Source organism: Poecilia reticulata, chromosome 11 (assembly GCF_904066995.2).
Source record: "Poecilia reticulata chromosome 11, P_reticulata-male-v2, whole genome shotgun sequence".
NCBI lineage: Eukaryota > Metazoa > Chordata > Actinopteri > Cyprinodontiformes > Poeciliidae > Poecilia > Poecilia reticulata.
This window is the reverse complement of record NC_088840.1, coordinates 2,501,258-2,522,543: the sequence shown is the minus strand read 5'-3', so window position 1 is coordinate 2,522,543 and position 21,286 is coordinate 2,501,258. Positions and strand designations below refer to the sequence as shown.

General features: G+C 40.7%; 1 protein-coding gene across 2 annotated transcripts in view; it reads left to right on the top strand.

The window, feature by feature from the left end:
• LOC103471961 (ubiquitin-conjugating enzyme E2 E2) overlaps positions 1-19,011 on the top strand; it is a 54,518-nt gene extending 35,507 nt beyond the window's left edge. For both annotated transcript variants that reach the window (XM_081612747.1, XM_008421277.3), the window contains exons 4-6: positions 6,533-6,665; positions 15,848-15,995; positions 18,271-19,011. In XM_081612747.1, the coding sequence (XP_081468873.1) occupies positions 6,533-6,665; positions 15,848-15,995; positions 18,271-18,368 (379 nt within the window). In that variant the 3' untranslated portion in view covers positions 18,369-19,011. The remainder of the gene's footprint in view (positions 1-6,532; positions 6,666-15,847; positions 15,996-18,270) is intronic.
• The last annotated feature ends 2,275 nt before the right edge of the window (positions 19,012-21,286 follow it).

Sequence of the window (21,286 nt, the reverse complement as noted above, 5' to 3'; positions counted from 1 at the left end):
AACAAGTCCTCCTCTCTAGTAACAGACAGCTCCACCATGTTGTAGTTCTGACATTCTGCTCAACCCCCTGTTAATAACTGAGTGTTCAGACATAGTTAGAACTACAATGATGGCGTGTTTCAGAAACAGCCACTCAGAACTAGCAGTAATCAGCTAGCCACCATGCTATCAGGAAGTTTTCATTCAGTAACTCTGGATTGTTTATTGTAATGGAACCTGCATTTGCCTTTGAATGTTAAGTTTTATACTTGAATTTTTTTGGCAATGTTAAGAGGTTTTATTTTGGCTCTTTGCATTATTTAGCCTCTTCAGAGCCTTCATATGTTATCTGTCTGTTAAAGATAGTATTATTGATTATTACAATTTGCAGAATGCCTGTTTTGTTTAGTTTTTTTCTTGGAAAAAGTTATTAAAAACAAGTTTTTGTCTAAATTAAGGTGAATTCACGGTTCATTTTTCCACATAATGTAACTGGTAGTGTTTATGATAAAAAAATAAAATAATAATTATGTGATCGGTATCGGTGATCGACCCTCATGGGTGATCGGTATCGGTATCGGCAGGAAAAAACCTGATCGGCACATCTCTAATATATATATATACTTAAATAGAAGGCAATGGAGTTACATTTTTTCCACAGATTATCTGTCTTATACTGTCGCAACATAATGATAATTTTAGCAAATATGTAAAAAACATTGAAAGTTACATACAGCAGCTTCAGTATGTTGTGGAAAGCCAAGTTGTAATACGCAGAATACATTGTACCCAAACAAATCTATGTCACATTCACAAGATCATGCTGACTTGGATCTCTTAGCTCTACATGTGTTTTATGGATCTGGAGAAGGCTTATAACTTTGTAAGGCATTTTGTGAGGAGCTCAATGGGGATGATTTTAAGGAATGTTGGTCTTTGTCCAACCAAAGCCAGAGTGATGTCTATTTTTTCAAGTCAAGCATGTTCCCAGTAAAAGGCTTTGTTTTATTAGGGCTGTCCCTTGTCTCTCTGTTTGTGGTGTGCATGCACAGGTTCTGGGTTTGGTACCTCAGGGTCTCGTCTTTGCAGATGATGTGGGTTCTTTTGGTGTCTTCAAGCTGTAACTTTTAGCATATACTAGAACGTTTTACAGCTGAGTGTGACGTGACCACGATCAGAGTCAGCTCCTCTAAGCCTGATTCCATGATTGTAAACCCAAAAAAAGGTGTTTAAGGACTGTGTAGGTTTCCCTCTGGCTTTAACCAGTCCAACATAAAGGATCTTCCTGCTTGAGTGTTTATTGCAGAATCGGCTTCCTTAAACAGATCAGGTCCTGGATGCAGCAGTGGAGCAGGACTACAGAGCGCGCAACCCATATACGGAGGCTTCAGACCTCGATGCAGCCGTCACCGCTTTGAGTCCCGGTCCATTGACCTTTGCCACATGTCTTCCCCCTCTTTCAGATATCACTTTCCTGTCTGACCACTGTCAAATAAAGGCCACGACAGCCAGAAAAAAAAACACAAAAAACCCATAGAAAAGCCTTACACAGTATCAGCCAAACCCTGTGTGATAGAGACATCAGTGGACCATCGTGTCATGCATCATGATATCATGGAGCCAGAGCTGCTGGCTACTGACTGCACTGCCACCATCAGAGGAGTTCAACCACAAAACCTGAACAGTCCATTTCATTTCACTGGCTCCATGTTAATAGATGTCTACGGTCCTGTAGGCGCCATGACAACAAGCATCCAGGAAGCTTGTTAGACTTGATGCCTGCCTATCAGCTGTCATTAACAGTTTACAAGTTATGTGTGCCATGAGTCCTTTTGCAGGATCTTGTTGACTAAGTTCATTGCTGTATGTTTATTAATCAGTTCTTAAAGGAGCAGTACAGATATCATGAACCATAAAGATTCATATCTGAGTGTTGCTGATGTTGACTTCTTGCGCTGTCATCTCCAGGGAAATGTTGTACATAGATATGCACAGGGATGCAATGTTGCTAGGCAGCATGCTCAAGAAGACAATGAGAGAGGTGAGGTAGATTTAGTGCTGAATGGAAGTTTGAAGGGTGTTGGACCAGCACCATGCCTGATCTTCCTCCTATCTGCCCTGCGGTTGTCGGCACAAAACTGAAGCAAATGAAGAGACAGCTGGTGAACATAAGAAGTCTCTTTCTACCATAGACTGTGTCTGCATGCTTGGTAAAAATCTGTTTATATTTCCCTCAGTGGAAGGATCAGATGTGGCCAGGAGAGCCAAAATCTAAATTCTAATAAAATTCAGTTTTCAATTCAGTTAAGTTCATTTATGTAACACCAATTTGCAACACATGTCTAAAGGAACTTAAGGAAGTCAATTCAGTCCAATCAAGCAGAGAAAATCCGAGTCAATTACATATAAACATAATTTCAGTCTGTAGATGTGCAAAGCTGATTCAAACCTTTTGAGGTTCACATCAGAATACTTTTCAGATTTTTATTTGAAGAAAAACTTTGAAAACCTTGTATGATTTTCCCTTTTTGTTTATCTCCCCTTTGAACCTATATGCTGCTTCATCACTTTAAATCCCAGTAATGTACACCAACAGTGGTTAGAATGTGAGTAATAGGGAAAGAGTTCAAAACTTTTTAAAAGTAGAAAACTTTTGCAAGGTGCTGGGCAAGAATGAATTAATGTTGGCCTTCCTTTGCAAGTGAGGAGCAGTTTGTCCTGTAACCGGTGAGTTACCGGTTCAAAACCCTCATTTCGTCTGTCATCATGTCCCTGGGCAGGATTCTTCCCCTGCCTCACCTGCTGGTAGTGGCCCTGATTGCCCCCCCAATGCATGGTTACTTTTCTGCAGGTGTATTTTTTTTTTTCTTCTCAGGTATATAGGAGCTAGCTGAAAGCCCTTTTACCTAAGACTAAATATCGGAAATCTTCCTGTAAGTTCAACAAAATAGCAACAGAAGTTTTAGCCTAAGGATGTACACACTTAACACTCCATTTTTCCCACCTTTTCCTGAGAGATCAACATCTCTCATTGAGGAATCTGACACCATTTGAAGTGGTTGTTTTGGTTTGCTGTGGAGCAAAAGTGAAATTCTAAAGATCACTTGCCCACATTAGAACGTAGCAGACAGGTTCCCTTGGAGGAATAACGGCAGACACCCCTGGGTGAATTGTAAGATCTGGTTCGTCTATCAGCCTGACAGACCTGGTGGCTGATAAATATGTCTCTCTGCCAGCACTGGATACCAGATCTTCCTGTCAGAGGTAGGATGAACAAGCTGCACTGGGGAAAATGAGGCAGTCTTGTCAGAGCTCTAAATATTTCCAGATGCTACAAGGCAAACTGTGGGAACATAGTTGAGAGAAAAATAAGTGTCGGGCTAGCTGTGGGACCCCTAAAAGACTATTTTTAAAGTCTACCTTGCTATACCACTTGAATAATTAATGCTTTTTGGGCAATAATAATAATTTCTGAGCTGGGCCTGCAAACAGTGGTTCTTTAGTGTCGGTTTTTATGAAGGTTTTGCAGAAAAATAACAGAGAAAGTTGGTATTTTCAGGTTATGCATTTTATCCAATGATTTATGCTCTCTGTAGTTTTTGTGGGTCACTGGAACTCTAAACAGACCTTTTTTCTTTAGTGTCATTGAGTCATAAATACGAGCTGATGGACGGCTACTGCTAGGTTAAGATCACACAGCAAACCTTAGATTTAGACACACTAAATGTTAAGTTCTTTCAAAGTAAAGGTTCACTCGATGTCTAGTTTTATTCATATTTATAATCAGGAAAATAAACTAATTCATTCCAAGTACACAAGGAAAATGATTCTCAAGGAAAAGTTAGGACACCCTGCCACTTATAACTACTCTGCCCCCTCAAGCTGAAACAACCTGAGAGACTATCAGTCTGATGCTCATTTGTCCCACTCCTCACTTTCAGCTGTCAGATGTTTAAAGAGTTTTTTTTTTACATCTCATGCCTGTTTCAAGTCGCCCCACAGCATCTCAGTGAATCCCAGGTCTGGACTTTGACCCGACCCATAGCCTTCCATTGGCCTCTCAGCCAGTCTTTGATGTATTGTCTGGTTTGTTTTGGTTCATTGTAATGTTGCAGGGTCTGATTCTGCTTCAGCTTTTATTTCCTTAAGAAAGCTCTCAGATTTTCTTCAGGCCGCTCTCTGATAAATGATAGAGTTTGTGATGGTGGGCTGACCAGGTCCTGCTGCAGCAAATCATCCCCAAACCATGACACTGCCAACTCTGTGCTTCACAGCTGGCAGTTCTTTATCTGGAATACTGAATCTGGTTCCTGTCCAACATGTCCTCTGTTCTGGTCTCAGATCAGTTTTAGACTCATCTGTCCAAAGAACATTTTTCCAGAAGTCCTGGTCTCTGTCCTTCTGGAAAACTTTACTCTGATCTTCATGTTTCTTTTAAAGAGCAAAGTAGTCCTCCCTTCACACCTTCCATTAAAGTAAAACATGTTCAGTCTCTTTTTGATTTTATTTTTAAAAAGTTGTTACTATGAAGGGAAATGCAGGTGAGAAGTAGGAGAAATGAAAAAATGAAAAGGAGTAGAGCATGGAAACAAATGAATAGATCTATATGTGAGCCCCATGAAGACTTATAGGAAAAAGATTAAAGTGAAAGACAATAAATGTCTTCTAATAATGTGACAATATCTATAGCAGTGGTTCTTAACCTTTTTTGAGGTACCCCCAGTTCCCAGTTGCATATGCGCATTCACCAAACCCTTCTTATTCCAATCCAACCTCCCCCGACACACAAAAAACTTTGTGGTATTCTGATTTAGTAATGCAATTATATTACTGTGTAACCACCCCCACACCACTAGAGGCAGTACCAACCCCGAAAAGATGTGACTAAGGAGCAGATTTAGACTATAGAATTTGGTAAAAACTGTGAGCTTTGCTGAAGTAATTAAAGACAAAAGTTCAAATCCCTGCTGAGTGGAGCTCCTTCAATCAGGGCTCCTCCGCAGCTCTGATTGGTTGAGCAATGTAACGTGATCCTCTGCAGCAAGTGATGGCAAAGCGGGGTGTCATCACGACTTTACACAAGTGTGTCTTTACCTCCCCGGCAGAGGCTCCACCGAAGCCCTGAGACCGACTCACCGAACCCCTGGGGTTCGATCGAACCCAGGTTAAGAACCACTGATCTATAGGTACCTTAATCTCCCAAGGAGCATAAGTACTGTAGTTTTCCAGTCTTACTAATATATACAAAAATAAAAACGTATGATTTTCTTTTGCACATTAATGTTGGGATACATGTCCTAAGTCTCATTCATTAAAAATCTGAATGATCAGGAAGGTGTCCTGTTGTGAAGCATGAAGCTGAATCATTGAGTGTTAACAGAATCAGGTCTGGATCTTGTGAGGGTTGAACTTCAACAAAGCTGGTCCCATCTGTCTGCTGTGTGAAGTAAAGCTGTTAGTCAGCCACATATCATCAGACTTCATCTGAACTGAAGCCAGCAGCGCTTTAATAAAACCACTGGTATACTTTGAAATCACACCAGTGATGTCTGACAGTGAGGGAAGCTTTTCATTGACCAACCAGCCCCCTCCGCACCCCCACCACCACCACCCCCCGGACCTGGCACCCTGCCCCTGTAGGCTATCAGAGGAACATGGCTGTTGTTTCTGCAGTAATTCCTCTGGGTCCAAACACACACTGAGAGGGGCCAGCTCTGCAGCAGCCCCATGCTTTACTACTGCTGATGTTCAACATGAGCAACCACACTCAGGTTCTTATCTCACTGTAATGTGTCTCATGTACAAACACTCACACATACACACATAATGTTTCTGTATCTTTACAGGGACTTTCATTGATTTCTATTCATCTCTACAGCCTGACTCTTACCCTACACCTAAACATTACCAGGACGTACCTAGCCCAAACCTAACCTAAACTCAATTCACATTTTAGTCCTAAACCTAACCAATAACCCAAAAACAGCATTTTCTCTTGTGGGGGCCAGGCGTTGGTCTCCACAAAGAACAGTCAGTCTCCTCAACGTAATATGTGTTAGGAAAATGTTCCTGTACCAAATACAAGGACACACACGCACACACGCAAGCTCTTCTTCCTCTCTGGTTCTCTCAGATTGTGTAAATGATGAAAGTTAAAGTAATACATGGAACCAACGGGGGCATCTGGCCTAATTCCAGTACAGAATGGGATTTGATTAGTTCCTCTCTTCTTCCAGCTGTGTGTTCGTTTGTGTGTGTTTGCATGTGTGTGTGTACGTGTGTCTGGATCTCTGTGTGTGTGCGTGCATGTGTGTGTAGAGGGGAAGGAGGACCAACAGTGAAACTTGGTAAGCGTTAGCTGCCCGGCAGTTAAATGCTGATCAATAGTGAGGACACAGAGCAGCTGTTGCTCAACACCTTTCTGTTCATCTGTACAGCTATGTGTATCTGTGTGTGTATCTGTGTGTGTCTACCTTCAGAGATGGTTGTTGTTCTCCTCCTGATGGTTTTTCTCTATGTTTTACAACACGTTGTTTTCTGTTTGGGCCCACAGTGCCGGCCCCAAAGGAGACAACATCTATGAGTGGAGGTCCACCATCCTGGGCCCCCCAGGCTCTGTGTACGAGGGAGGAGTGTTCTTCCTGGACATCGCCTTCACACCAGACTACCCCTTCAAACCCCCTAAGGTAAGTGGTTCCCTGCCGCTCAGCAGAGCGCCCCCTGTGTTTAAGCTGCTGCTTTGAACAAAGACACGTTTGTTTTTTTTACCACATACCTGGGTCAAACTTTACTGGACTATAAACTGTCAAAGAAATTATTGCGATAAATGATATTGTTTTCTTGAAACCATTTTAAGTAATATGTTGATAATTTCAAAACAATGTTTGTTTGCACTCTTAAAGAGCAATAAAGTTTAATTTTGAAAAGAACACTTAACACTTTAACTGGAAGATATGTTAAATAGCTAATATCAAACATGACAACCTCAGAAAGCGTTTACAGCCAAAACATGAATAAAATGGATTATGATGTACCTGTAAACAGAATTGGCCTTCAAAAAATATTAATCATCACAATGGAAAGTAACATTTTAACTTGCGATTCATTGATTCATTGGTTAATGCAACAGGCTTACATACATAAACACTAGTATATCTCCAAAAGTTTGAATTTTGCATAAAAGTGCAATATTTCTTGCCCGTCAATTTTGAAAGTGAAACGATCAATTTGCAGAGATTTATTACACATGAAATAAAATATCTGAAGTGTTTATTTTTTGCTATTTTAATAATGCAGTTTTTAAGTACTGTAAAAAAAAATATGGCACAGACCTTGGCTGACTGATGATCATGAAGTTGGTATATAATTTACAGATTCCTGTTTGCTGTTCAAATCATTGAAATTATTGGCCAAATAAGAACTAAGTTATTGCCAACTAATTGCAGAGTCTCTATTATATTTTGTAGAACATACAAACCAGGTCAGTTTGAATACGTTACTGACCTTGAGAAAGTTGGCCTCATTTAAAGGCTCTTTCACCATTTATCAAAGACTACATGGGATCACTTCTAGCTCTGTACTTTTCCATATTCGGATTGATCAAACCTGAATTGAGCATATCCAAACTAAACAGAGATACTTTAAAACACCCTGTGATTTGTGAAATGTTTACTTCTATTTTAGAAAACACAAAAAGTATCAGGCATCAGGACCAGCTCGAATATTGTCCTGCTTGAACACAACAGTATTTGGGAAACCATAGCTAAACTAAATAACTCTGCACTGACTACTGTTTCTTGAAAACTCAGCCTTGTTTTATAAAACCTTTATGGGAGGAGGGGAATGATTATTCTGATCTAATATATCGTATTGTCTCTTGGCTTAAGCACATCATTACAGCTCCACTCTCTCTGGACCTCTAAAACTGCACAGCTTCATGATGTACCACAACAACTTTATGCTCTAGTTCAGATTTTCGGCTGCCAGTTCCCACTGGCACTGCCAAGGAGAAGTGACATCCGGAAAGATTTTTCCTTCTGCTCATGCGGGGAAAAGCTGGCAACTGGTTTCATAAAAATTTGAAGACATTTTTCTGGGAGCCTTATGTGGGGATCTAAAAAAAGAATAATTTAGCATTAATGCTGCTGAATTGGCAGCAGTGGCTTTTACAGGCGAACCATTCCAGAACACCACAGAGCATTTCTGCAATGTTTACGCTTCACTTCCTGGAATGAAAGGAAGTGATTTCACATTCTTGTACAGCAAGTATGAAACAGTAAAATTCGTTTCTGTTAACTTTGTTCAGGATTAAAGTATCTACAAAATATACAAAATACACCCACCGGCCACTTTATTAGGTACACTCTTTCACTTGTTTGTAAACACAAGAAACACACTGGCCTATCACATGGTAGCTCTGTAGTTTTAGGAATCTAGACATGGTGGAAACGACTTTCTACTGAGCATCAAGATAGGAATCGAAGAGGATGTAAGGGACTTTGAACGCAGCATGGTTGTTGGTGTCTGATGGGCTGGTTTTAGGATTTAGCCAGGAATACTATTGAACCACTGAATGGACCTTCCAGAACAGAACCAGCTTTGTCTACACTACAATCACTGGAGACTCTCACTGCACTCAGCTGATCTCTATTCCCCTCATTAGCTGTTTCCACTCACCATGTAATTGCACAAATTGAAACTGTGAAAATCAAATTGATTAACGGAAACACCCCAAATTTTTGAAGAAAAAATAGCTATTTTCTTTGATAAAATGTTTTTGCACCAGGATGAGGTTTTTCAGCTCATAGAAATAGATGTATTTCAACACTGAAATGGCCACACTTTCTCTTGCATCACGAGTCACATGATCAGCAGCCAGATGCTACTACTGGTGGACAACAGGAAGTAGTAGGAGGATGAAGTTTTTTTCTTTTTTCAGAAAATGTGCAGCTGGCTCCACCAGAGATCTCACAGAATCACAGTCTAAAAAGTTGTGTGTCAGTCCAGCGTGTTGAATCCACAACTCTCCTGAAAAATTACCAATTACAATCTACCCAAAATGCCACACACATAGCTGCTTCCAAGTAGGCGGGGCTTGTTGCTGCAACGCCCCACCATTGTCTCCTTTGATTGGCTGATAGATGAGCACTAGTGTCATGGCGGGATTATTAATTTATCTTGTATAACTGTTTACATCTGTTGCTGACATGATTTTTAATGACTTAAGCAAGCTTATTGACGTGTGATTTTAATTTAATTTCTTATTCAATGGAAACACCGCAATTGCAAAATTATTATTTATTTTTTTTGACAATTGCAGAATATAGACAAATATTTGCACACATTTGTAATGGAAATGCAGCTATTGTGATTGGACCAGCACCAGTTGGCTGGACCTCTGTTGAACTAGGTCAGTCATTTTAGAGGGGGTGAATATTATGCAGTTTAATATTTTTATTTAAGTGTCATAACTTGAAGTGCTTTGTAAAGCACTTTGAATTGCCTTGTTGCTGAAAATGTGCCATATAAATAAAATTACCTTACTTTACCTTATAGAAATCAGTTTTCACTTTGACATGAAAAGATTTTTTTTGTTGTAAATTTACTTGTCAAATAAAACCAATTGTTGTTGATCATAATTGATTTGTAAAAACAATAAAAAGGCAAATCATTCACAGGATTGAATAATTTTCAGAAGTACAGCATGTTGCCTAAAGAGAAAGCATTGAGTGGACTCTGGACAGTTTTTCTTCTTGGTAAACCAATTCCTCACATGACCTGGAGTTTTTGGGCCAGTCAGAGACATTACAGAGACATTTCTTGTTGGGTTACCTCCCCCTGTTCCACTGGCTGCAGCATTCAGCAGCCTTTGATTTCCTTCCAGTCAGCCTGTGGGTTTCATGTCTGTCTTCTGCTGATGCAATTGTGTGTTCGTATTTACACAATGGGCTGGCTGACAGCAGTTGCCACATCCCCTTTGTTTCAAGTTGTGCTTCTTTTGTTGTTCAAAGTTTTGGTTTTATGCTATCAGACATTCTTAATTACATCTGTTGGTTAAACATTTTAAAGTAAAGGACAAAGGACATGTAGCCATGCAGCAGACCATGGCGGTGTCCTTGGGGGTTTAGGGTATTTAGCTTTTTCAAACTGCTGTTCATTTCTATTTTTATGCTTGAAATGCTGAGCAAACTCAGAACCAGGAATGTTTTTCCTGTAGTTCTTTTCAAATAGGGGTCTTCTCATAATAACCCCATGTGAACTGACAGAACCATGTAATGCTTTTTTTTCTGTTATAAATCAATTTGTAGAGATGTAGACAAGTGGTGCTTGTTTTCTTACATCCTTTTGAAATGGTTAATTTTTCCTGAAGTCAGTTTAAAGCAGCTTTATAAACCAACCTTGCTTGTGTTTAATATGTGAACAAAATTAAGATATTAATTTTACTTTATAAACATGCTAACATGGAGTAAACAGATATATTGGTTCCCCTAAACAGAACGGATCCTTGCATCATTGTCATATTTAACCTTAATTAGTAGTATCACAGATACATTCAAGCTTTTGATCAGAGATCCATCTTACTTAAAAGGGAATAGATTCTGGACAAAGATGAGAGCTCAGGAACTCAGAATGAAACTCACAGATGTCCATGTTCAAAGTGAAGACTCCAAGATCCTCTCCCAGCAGCTTCATGGTCCTGTGTTTACTGTTGCTAATACTATTGGAAAGTCTAAGGTTTCTCGTTCTGCAGCCGACCAGCCATGAAGTGGAAACGAGAATAAATATAACCCAAGACAGATGGTGTGGATGGTGGAAAAGGAATCAAGAAAACCATCCAAAACTATATAGTGAACTCCGAGAGCAAGTTATGTAACTTTCTGATAGGACAGTCCATCACGTTATAAACCATAATAGATTGTGTTTTCATTCACTCATTCACTTTCTGTTGATTCTATGGAAAAAGAAACCCAAAAAAGCCAAACTGGAATTCACCATGTCTGATACACAATTACTGTAGAGACGTCAGACATCATTTCTGTAGATCATAGGAGTTGGACATATACTGGAAGTCTGAAGTGTACAGAGTGAAAAGGAATGGTGAGGGTACAGTGCCCTGTGGTGCTCCTGTACTTCTAACCACCTGGTTAGACACAGTCCTTCAGTCTCACAAACTGTGGTCTGTTTGTCAACCTCAGTTTGTGAGACAGTCTGCACAGGTATTCAGGACTTTGCTAACCAAAGTTTACAGTTAAAACACTTTTACTGAGTTTTGGTCTCAAATAATGTACATCCCAGTGAATCATTTGCACACAAAATGAAGAGTCTTGATTAAATGTTAAAAAATCAAGTTAATAAACAGAATTTGGAAATAATTTGAAATAAAATGAGCTGCCAGAACTTGAGACCTAAGTTTTTTGATAATAAGGTGAAGGTATGCAGAATTCTGGTGCTGGAAAGTCATACAAACGTCTGTACAGATGAATAATTAAATGTATCTGGGTCTCAATAGTATATTCAATTCCTTAGGTGTGGGGGTAAGAGGCGCTTCTTAGGTGAAGAATATCATAAAATAATTGAGAACTACTAGTTTACAATGACCAGCAACCCTCCCGACCCAACTAAGGGACAAGGGTGTTAGAAAATGGATGGATGGATAGTTTACAATGACCTTGGGCCTGGGAAATTGAGAATAAATGAACAATGGGACAGACTTGAGGGAAAAAATGTGTGGAAGGAAAGTATTATTTCTTGTGAGAGCGCTACCTGATGATCCACCAGGTGCTATTGTACCATATTGTGCAATGAGGGGACTTGTGACAGCTTTAACTTCTTGATGCAGAGCATGGAGGCTGTGGTGAACTCTGTCACACCGGACCTCCTGTCACTGATGGTGTAAACCCACATGTAGGTGGTTAGCACAAATCAGTCATCATGGTCTGCTTTTTGAAATCACTATACCTTAATTGCACTAATTCCTGTTTGTGGTTAATGTAGGTCTGACCAATCAGTATGATGACTCATTCATTTTCTTTTGAGCCCTTCTCTGCTATGTATGCCGTCATGTATTACTGCCTTGCCTTGCTGTGTCTCAGCAGCACAGTTGGACAATGTCAATTAGGATCAGTGTTGACAAGCCAAGTAAAACTAAACCAAAGCTGTAGTAAAGTTGACACCATCCATCTATAAAAAATAAACATTTTCCCACTCTGTGACGTTAAATCAGATCCATTTGTCAGGTCAGCTTGCCAAAATTATTTCTGTTTTTTTAAAGTCAGAATAATGGGAGAGTTTTTTTCTACTTTCTTTAAATTCATAAGTTGAGCTACAATATAGTTGCTGGAGTTTTGGCCCATTCTTCTTCACAGTGTGTATGAGGATGGCAGTTTGTTGCCACCTTCCTCATACACACCTTTGATCTCGGCTCAAAAGTGTGTATCTCAGCTCAAACATTCTCAAAAGGGGGCTGGGGGTAATCCCAGTCCTCTAGGGCCGGTGTCCTGCTGCTCTTAGATGTGTCCCTGGTCCAATACACTTCAATCAAATAGCTGAATCACCTCCTAAGTGCAGTCAAGTTCTCCAGAGTCCTGCTGATTACCTCATTATTTGACTCAGGTGTTGAAGTAGAGATGTACCTAAAAGTTGCAGGACACCTACCCTCAAAGCCTGGAGTTGAAGGCCCTTACTCTAAAGGGTTAAGGTCAGGGCTTTGTGATGGTCACTCCAAAACTTGGACTTTATCCTTAAGCCACTTTTGTAACTAATTTGGCAGTTTGCTTATTGTCCATTTTGAAAAGCCTGTTCCTCCCCTCGCCGATGGTGGCGCTGCACCAAGAACTACTGAAGGAAACAATATGAAAACTTCTGAAGAAGACACTGAACACAACTTTCTTCTCCACAAAATGGAAAGAAAAATGGAGTGGCATCAGATTTTTAGCGGTGGGAGGATTTCTCTCATCTTTGGTATATATATAAAAAAAACACAAGTCATTTCTTTAGACTCATGAGTTTGTTTTGGTTTTATTTACCCAGAATGAAGTTCTTTTTCTGTTTTTGGAGCAGCCTCCAGTTCACTTGGCATTCATATATGCTTTCAAACCGCACCAGAGTTCACTTAAACCCAACCCAGACCAAGTTGGCTTCTCTGGTCCACATCAGTGTTCGATTAATTCACACCTCCCCATATCATCTGGACTATCTAGGCAAACGAAGTGGAGTTGGATTAAAGTAGACTGCTGTGAATGCATCCTTACACAGGTGTATTAAGATTTAAGTTTGATGTGTATTATATTCCTGTCTGTAGCCCAGTGGATTTGACCTGCAGTTGTAAGCCCACCCAGAAGCTGTTCCAGAGGAGCCTGTCTTCTGCTCCAGAAGCTACTTTTCTGACTGTCTGTGCAGAGGGGAAGCTGAGCTCATCGACGCTTTTGGCCTCCTGCTGTCTTGTTTTTCCAGTGAAGCTGTGAAATATGCCGACCAGCAAATCAGGGCCCAATCAGACAGCAGCAGCTGCTCTCTTCACTGGCTCACTCACTGATATTAGGATGAAGGAAACAGCTAAGATTGACACCAATACACTTAGATGAAGGCTGAGAACAAAAAAAGGACATTACGTATACAGGTTTCCTTCAGACGCTCAGTGACTGAGGGATTATCCCCCTCTAACATTACATCCCTCCATTGATTTATTTTCTCATGCCTTTGACCTAAAGCACAGTTTTCACATTGTTTCCCCATGTGAGACATGAATATTGTTTTCAAACGAGGTTGTTTAACACTCCATGGAGCGCAATGAAGCAAGCGTGGCTCAATCTGTAACCTCCATTTAAACTAAACTGTTTTCATCTGTCTTATTGTTATAGTTATCAGCTGTGATTCTGTTTGGCTTCTTTTTATTCCATTTGTCCAGATGACTGTGGTGTGTGTGTATCGGGTAGGAAGAGGACTAAGAGGGCGCCTATCGTAGATTTGTAGTTGATCCCTGAGCTAAAACCAGACATGGGAAAAGATTATTAAATGTTTTTGACCTAATTATCTTCATCTAAACTCACATTTTACACAGCTGTTCATTTTATTTGTTTGATGAAAATGTGATAGAAAAATTTGTAAATGATAGTTGGAATAAAAAGCTAGTTTTAATACATTTTACTGCGATTTTATTCCCTTAGAGCTGCACAGTGTATAGATTTGCAATCTTTATTGCAGCTGGAAAAGGAAAAAATGTTGCAACCGAGACTAGCAGACTGTGAAGTGTGAAAACACCCTGAGCATAGACCAGTCACTATTATGAAATGTATACCACTGTTCTTAAAAGTTTCAATTTTAAAGTGAAAAGGGTATTTTCCTGGTGTAGCTCCAATAGTTCCAAGTCCTTTAAATGAAATGTATGGATGACTTCACTGTGATGATCTCTTTCTTTTACTGTGTGGAGCGTAGAGCCTGGTTCCTCCAGGAATACGGCGTAGATCTCAGGATTGCACAGGACAGCCATGTTTAATACAAACAAACTCATGTTTAAATCAAACATCTGGCCGTTCCATTAATCACTACTTCACTGCTGTTGTAAATAACCACTGTACAACTTATGTATTTAGAGAATTAAACACATATGAATACAAATATAAATATAGTTTTTTTTTAAATTAAGACTATTCCCAGCTGATATGACCACTGTCTATAATAAGACAATCAAACATGTACTGAGTAAAAATGTCACATAGGAAGCAAACTGTCCAGAGACAACAAATCCTAAACTAATATAGCATTAGGAAATGCATCTGTATAAAAGAATTATGTGAAATGTACAGAAAACTGTAACCAGATCTTTTTTTAATATTAAGATCCCATCATATTTGAATCAATTTCTGAGCATCCAGTTGCTGTGAGCATGTGACGTTGTAAGGTGGAATAAGTGGAAGCTGTTATGAGCTGCATTCTTTACGTTTCACACTTATTTTGAAGTAAACAGGAAGAAAAAATTAGGGTGTTTTTGGTAATAATGATTCATTTGTAATAAAAGGGTAAAGGTTTTTCTGGGAACCGTAGGTACAGATGTTTTCTATTAGCATTGTCCTGGTTCTCTCCACAGTGAGGATAGTTGTGAGTGAAAGCATGCAGCAGCCGAGGGCAGTGGCTTTGGTTCCTCCATATTACTGAAGGGATGCTGCATCAGACTTAAAGCTGTTGTTACGCCGAGGCAGCATCATAATTTATTAGCATCAGACATGATGGGATTACAGGCTGTTAATGAGACCGCACAGCGAGCCAGGGATGGCTTTCATGGCTGCCAGCGTTGGCACAAGTGGATCAACACAAGAGAAACGGTTCACACACGAGACGTAAAGTCCCAGCTGCAGTCTGCTCTCATCAGACACCCTGCCTGCCTCTCACTGTTCTGTTCCCTGTCCCAGCTGCCTGTCATCAGTTTCCTTCCTGGGAAACTGATGGGTTTTGAACAGCAGGTTGATTTGTTTCTCCTGAGGAGGAGATGTTAAGGAAGGAATGGAGTGGAGAGGTCAAAGGTGACTCTTTAACAATGCGGTGCTCTGCATGCTGATGTCAGGATCTGCTGTGCTCTCTTTACTTCAGCGCTGATTACATCAGATCCCGAGGGACCATTAGCTTCACCTTCACACTGCGGAGTACGAGGTGTGTGTCATTGAATCGGAGGCAGCAGCCTTTCCTGTCCACTTGGGGCCTTTACTACATCTGGCTTTAGCTGTACATGTTTTTCTTGGAAAAATGTAGTCTTGAGTTATTTGGACAGATTGGACCTTTTGTGATCTGTTCTTCCTGTTTGCATCTGAAGTAAAGTGCGGCAGGTTTGCACTAAGAAGACTCCTTCCTCTAATCACGGCCTCTGTGTCATCAGGTGACGTTCCGCACCAGGATCTACCACTGCAACATCAACAGCCAGGGGGTGATCTGCCTGGACATCCTGAAGGATAACTGGAGTCCTGCCCTCACCATCTCCAAGGTCCTGCTGTCCATCTGCTCCCTGCTCACCGACTGCAACCCTGGTGAGAGCCTCAGCTCCCTCCGACCTGCCTGACTCGCATGTTCTCTGTGTTGATTATGTTTTTATTGATGCTGCCACCTAAAAGTACTGATTTTTCAGCAACGTTTTTTCAAAAACTGCAGTCAAAGTTGCACATTTTTTAAGCTTTATTTTTTTGCACAAAAGAAATTGACATTTATCCACACAATCTTCCTAAAACAGACAGGATTTTAACATAGCTAATATTTAAAGTGCAAATAAAAGTTTTCTTAAGGTGATATATTGCCTTAAGACAAATCAGATCTTTGCACTTTGACCTCTGAAAGGTCAAAGTGCAAAAGAAGAACTCCTTATTGGTCATTCAAGTTAACACGAACTGTTAACACAGCAAATCCTACTAAACATTTTTGAAAAAAAAGAAAAGGCAAATGTTAGGGTTTAGTGTTGCATATGATTTTATCTTGCCGGTTCAGTTTTCAAGACACATTTGAAGCAGGAAGTTAAATTAGAAGGGGGTTGAGAGGATTGGTCAAAGTTTAGCAGAGTAGCAGTGATTGGTCAAACAGGAAGGAAACTGAAAACATCAAGGTCAGATTTGTGGAAAAGTTGTAATAACTTATGAAAATACCCAGTCTGTGGAAAAATTGTGAATGCTGGTTGAGTTTGCATTAATAGTTGTGATCACAGCTTCCTGTAGTGACTGATATTTTCTCTTCAGTCTGGCTCTGTCCAGCCCAGCAGACGGAGCTCCACTGCACTGCAACTGTAACTGAAACCTGGCATCAGTGGATGTTCACTCCAGAGGAGACAGTTAACCTCCTCTTGGCCTCTTTGACTCCCTTACCTCCATTTACATATTGATCCTCTGATAATGTGACCTCTGACCCCTCCGAGTGAGCTCTATGCAGCTGAACTGGAAACGACCGTCTGTTTGAAACAACAATGCTGGTGTTCTTCAGTGAGTCTGCATGAGAGGCAGTGAAATGAGACACCAACAGGCCTGAGGTCCTGAACAGAGCCATGAAGGCCTCAGGTCCGCAGCAGGAGCAGGAGCAGCAGGAGCCTGCCCACAACCAATGAAGATGATGAGTTTGGTTGTGTACAGATAAGACCAGATGCGCAACTTCTCCTTGCATCTTAACTTATTTTCCTCTAAGAAGAAGCCGACGGTCCAGTAACTTTATTTAAAGCGTTGACTTTGTGTCTGGGCCGTCTTCCTTCCGTCCCTGCAGCTGAATCAATATTTAACTGGGACCTACTGGATAAACACACTCCAGTAAGCAGCTAGCAGAGTTCACTGGACACACATCAACACTTAGAAAGTTAACGAGTGTCATTATGGCCTGGTTCTGGAAGAGTTGGGCGTTAATGGAGCAGGTAGCATCACCACTAACCTGGTCCTGAGCTGCCCATCCACTTTCTGTCTGCTGCTCTAAAGTCAGGCACCGAGTGGCAGGGGAGGTAAGAGCTGAGGCAGAGGGACGATGTGAAGTGATGGCTGATGGGAACGAGAACGCTGAGTTCTTTCTGTCCCCTCTGTGATAAACGAGGCAGCTAAATGAGAACTGGGTTTTCTCTCCTCCTTAATGTGTTCAGATCTGCTTGGATCATTCCCTAAGTCAATAAACTGAAGGTCTCTAACCTGTGAAAACAGCAAGAAGTGTGCTGTATTTAAACTTCATGAATGCTGATTTTTTTTTTAACTAAAAGCATAAAACAATTTAGTAAATTATTTTCTGTTTACCTGCTGAGAAATCATTTAAAAATTAAATATTGTAATGAATTGTAACACTAATTAAAATTAAATATTAAACACAAATCAGTGTGAAAAGATATTCAGCATGAAATCGATTTTGCCCTATCTCTAACAAAATAGTCTGTTTTTTTCAGATAGTTGCGCTTAAGTATGACGGTAAATGTGACTTTTGTTACTCAATCACAGATTATAACCATCAGGTAAGTTTGAGGCAGCAGTGAGAGCTACTGCCACCTGTAGGTTGGCGTAGCATCACTTAAACCCAGTGTTTTTGACCATTTTTAGAAATCACAATTATGCATTAGCACAAAAAAGTGGAGGGACTGATTGATGTAGTTGGCAGTATATATAATCTGCTTTAGTGTGACTGATAAAATGATATTGACTAGTTCCAGAGTCCAGTGGGCCACATAGAAAGCTACGGCGGGCCAGACTTGACCCCCGAGCCTCGAGTTTGACACGTGGTTTAGATTAAAGCAGATTCAGGTGTTAAACTGTGAAAGCACCCGTTGCTATGGTGACCCTGGTGTTTGTGTTGCAGCGGACCCCCTGGTGGGAAGCATCGCCACACAGTACCTGACCAACAGAGCCGAGCATGACAGGATAGCCAAACAGTGGACCAAACGCTACGCCACATAGAGCCGCGCTCACCCCAACATCACGTCCAACTCTTCCTGTCCTCCGGCTCTACGGAATCATCCACCTACACCCCCACCCCGCTGACATATGAACTGTTCTTTGTTCCATGCTGACTTGAAAAGCTTCTTTTTATACAAAGAGTCTATTGGGATTGTATTTTCCAATACACTGAATGTTGATATGGTCATGAAAAGCTTTAATACTGTTATTGTTCTTGTTGATGTTGCTGTTCTTAATGCATTGTTTATACCATGGTTGCCACTCTGGTCATGTCCTTTATTGAAATGTGTGTGTGTGTGTGTGTGTGTGTGTGTGTGTGTACTATCCATGGGTCATGTGATGTAAAAATGTTAATTGTGTGTGTGTGTGTGTGTGTGTGTGTGTGTGTGTGTGTGTGTGTGTGTGTGTGTGTGTGTGTGTGTGTGTGTGTGTGTGTGTGTGAGTGGTTTTTCTGTTTCCGGTCAGAAATAGTGCATGGCGTCTGGATGTGTGTTCATACAGTGTCGTCATGGTATCCGTTGTGTTCCTGCAGACTTGTGGCATGGACTGAGCTCATCATCATGTATGACATTAGGTGTTAGTTTGCTGTACATTTATTGCCTTGTGGGAATACATAGTGAATTAAACACTGGCTGTAATGTGACAGTCTGTCTCCGTCTGCTGTTTTTCTTCCGATTGGCTCGTCTCCGAGCCCACTTCCTGTCTGAGATGAGCCGTCGCCGGAAACTGATTCCTCTCATTCCATTCAAAAAGTCAAACCCATGTAGAGGTTAAGTACACAGTGACTTTGTTTAATTCTCTTCTGCTGAGGATTATGGCTTACACCTGATGAAATCTCTGAAATTCAGTTTCTGTGAGAATTACTTATGACAAATTTTCTAATAATAAGGTAGAGCAGGGGTAGAGCAGAGACCTGACAGATGGCATTATGGGTTAGAGTCTGGCTGTTCAGAGTTCTTTAGCTAAACATGTATATGTAAAGTTGAGTTTAAGAAAAAAGTCTAGCAGAGAAACTTGGACAAGTGACAATAATTGCAACACTGAGACGATTGCCTGAATTGAAACAAACCCTTTTAAAGCTGTTGTATGTAACTATTACAACAATGTTGTTGTTTTTTACAATTACGAAAACTGTTTCTATCCTGATTGTATAGAATGAGTGAGACAGATAACCTGTGAAAACAATAGATTCTTCTGCTTCCTCCTTGGTAAGTTAGTTCTCCGCCATTAGCACGCTGAGCAGCAAAGTCGAGCATGATTGACAACGCCAGTGAAGATTGAGAAAGTGGAGATGTAGACAAGTATTTACTCATCTCTAGTTAAAAGAGAGCTGCTGTAGACTATTTCATTTGTTGTCTATAATTATCAGAAAAAGTCGTCTAGAAGATTTTATCTGCTGCTTCTTTATTCAAAATGTTCCCATTAGGCAGCAAGAAGGAATGTGTTGAGAAGAACTGAATTGAATAAACCAACTGTTGAGCAAGGAGACACAGACTGGGGTTTAATGTGGACTCTGTGTGTGTGTGTTGCACCTAAACAAACACACTTGCTGATGACCCTCTTCACAGCAGCCACACTCACCTTGTTGTGAGCAGGAGGCGCCGCTTTGCTGTGGTTTCACTCTAACCACCTTGCAGAATCAGCAGAGTGGAGCAACAGTGGCAGAGTTAATTATGGTTGACTCATCAGGAGGAGGAGGGGGGTGGGCAGAGTGAACCCCCCCATCCTCTCCCTCCCTGTGCTGCTGCTGCAGGAAGACTGGAGCAGAAAAAGAGAAGTCAGTCATGCTTGGATGATAGCGTAACATTTGCAGAGAAGTCGCAGACCAATGCTTGTGGAAAGGCCAGGGTTGGTCTGAGAATGAACCGGAGACACGTCTGCATGAGGAGCCATGATCTGTTCCACATGAACGAGTCACTCACTCAAATTTCCACAAAGGAAGTTTTTTGGTGGTGCCCCTCCTCACCCCCTCCTTCTCTTTTCCAGATTTGTTTTGGTTTTGCTCATCAAACAGAATTGTTTTAGGTCATTCAACAAAGAAATCCTGAATGAATACTAGCTATGCTGTATAGAATTGTTTCAATTCAGGCATCTGTTGTTTAAGTCTAGACTTTGACTAGACCTGCTGTTCTTCTCTTTTATTAGACAGCCCTGTTGCTAACAAGTTGCTGTCAGAACTACATGAGTTTTAATCAAAATGCAATTTCATCTCTTCACCACTTTGGGTTATTATTTATATTGCTCTTGTTGATGAAAGCATTTGTCAGGCTTTGATGGTCTTTTAGATATTTTATTGAGATTTGATGTGATGACTCTAAAGTAGTTGTGAGTATGAGCGGTACATTCACTCAGCTCCTCTGAGTCCATGATCTGCTCTGTCTACACATGAACATTTTCCCTCCATTCCTCTACATGAAACGGCTCACTCTGATTGGATGGAGAACATCAGTCGACATCAGTTTTCAGGTCTAGCCACACATTCTCATTTAAAATTAGGTCTGAACTTTGATTGGGCCATTCTAACATAAGAATATTTTTGCTGATATTGGATTCTTCTGTCATTTATAATCTCACAGTGAGATGATGTTGCAGTAGAAAGTGTGGGGTTAAAGGTGAAAGCAGCTCCCGCCCGCAGGCTGAGTCTCTGCTCAGATCTCGTTCTCATCACAGAATCTCATCACCGAGTCCTAATGACATCCTGTGAGCTGCTGGACCGGCACTTCCGGTGAGAGCGGGCACGCTGCCATCCAGCGGTGGCGTTAAGTTCTCTCTCCACTGTTGTTAACCAAAACACCGGAAACAGCACTTACCCCACTCAACAAAATAAAAGCAGGCAGCTGGCACTCGGTTCTGCTGACCACAAACAGCAGGAAATAAACCATTTTAATCGTTTTAGATAAAAAAAATAAAATAAAACA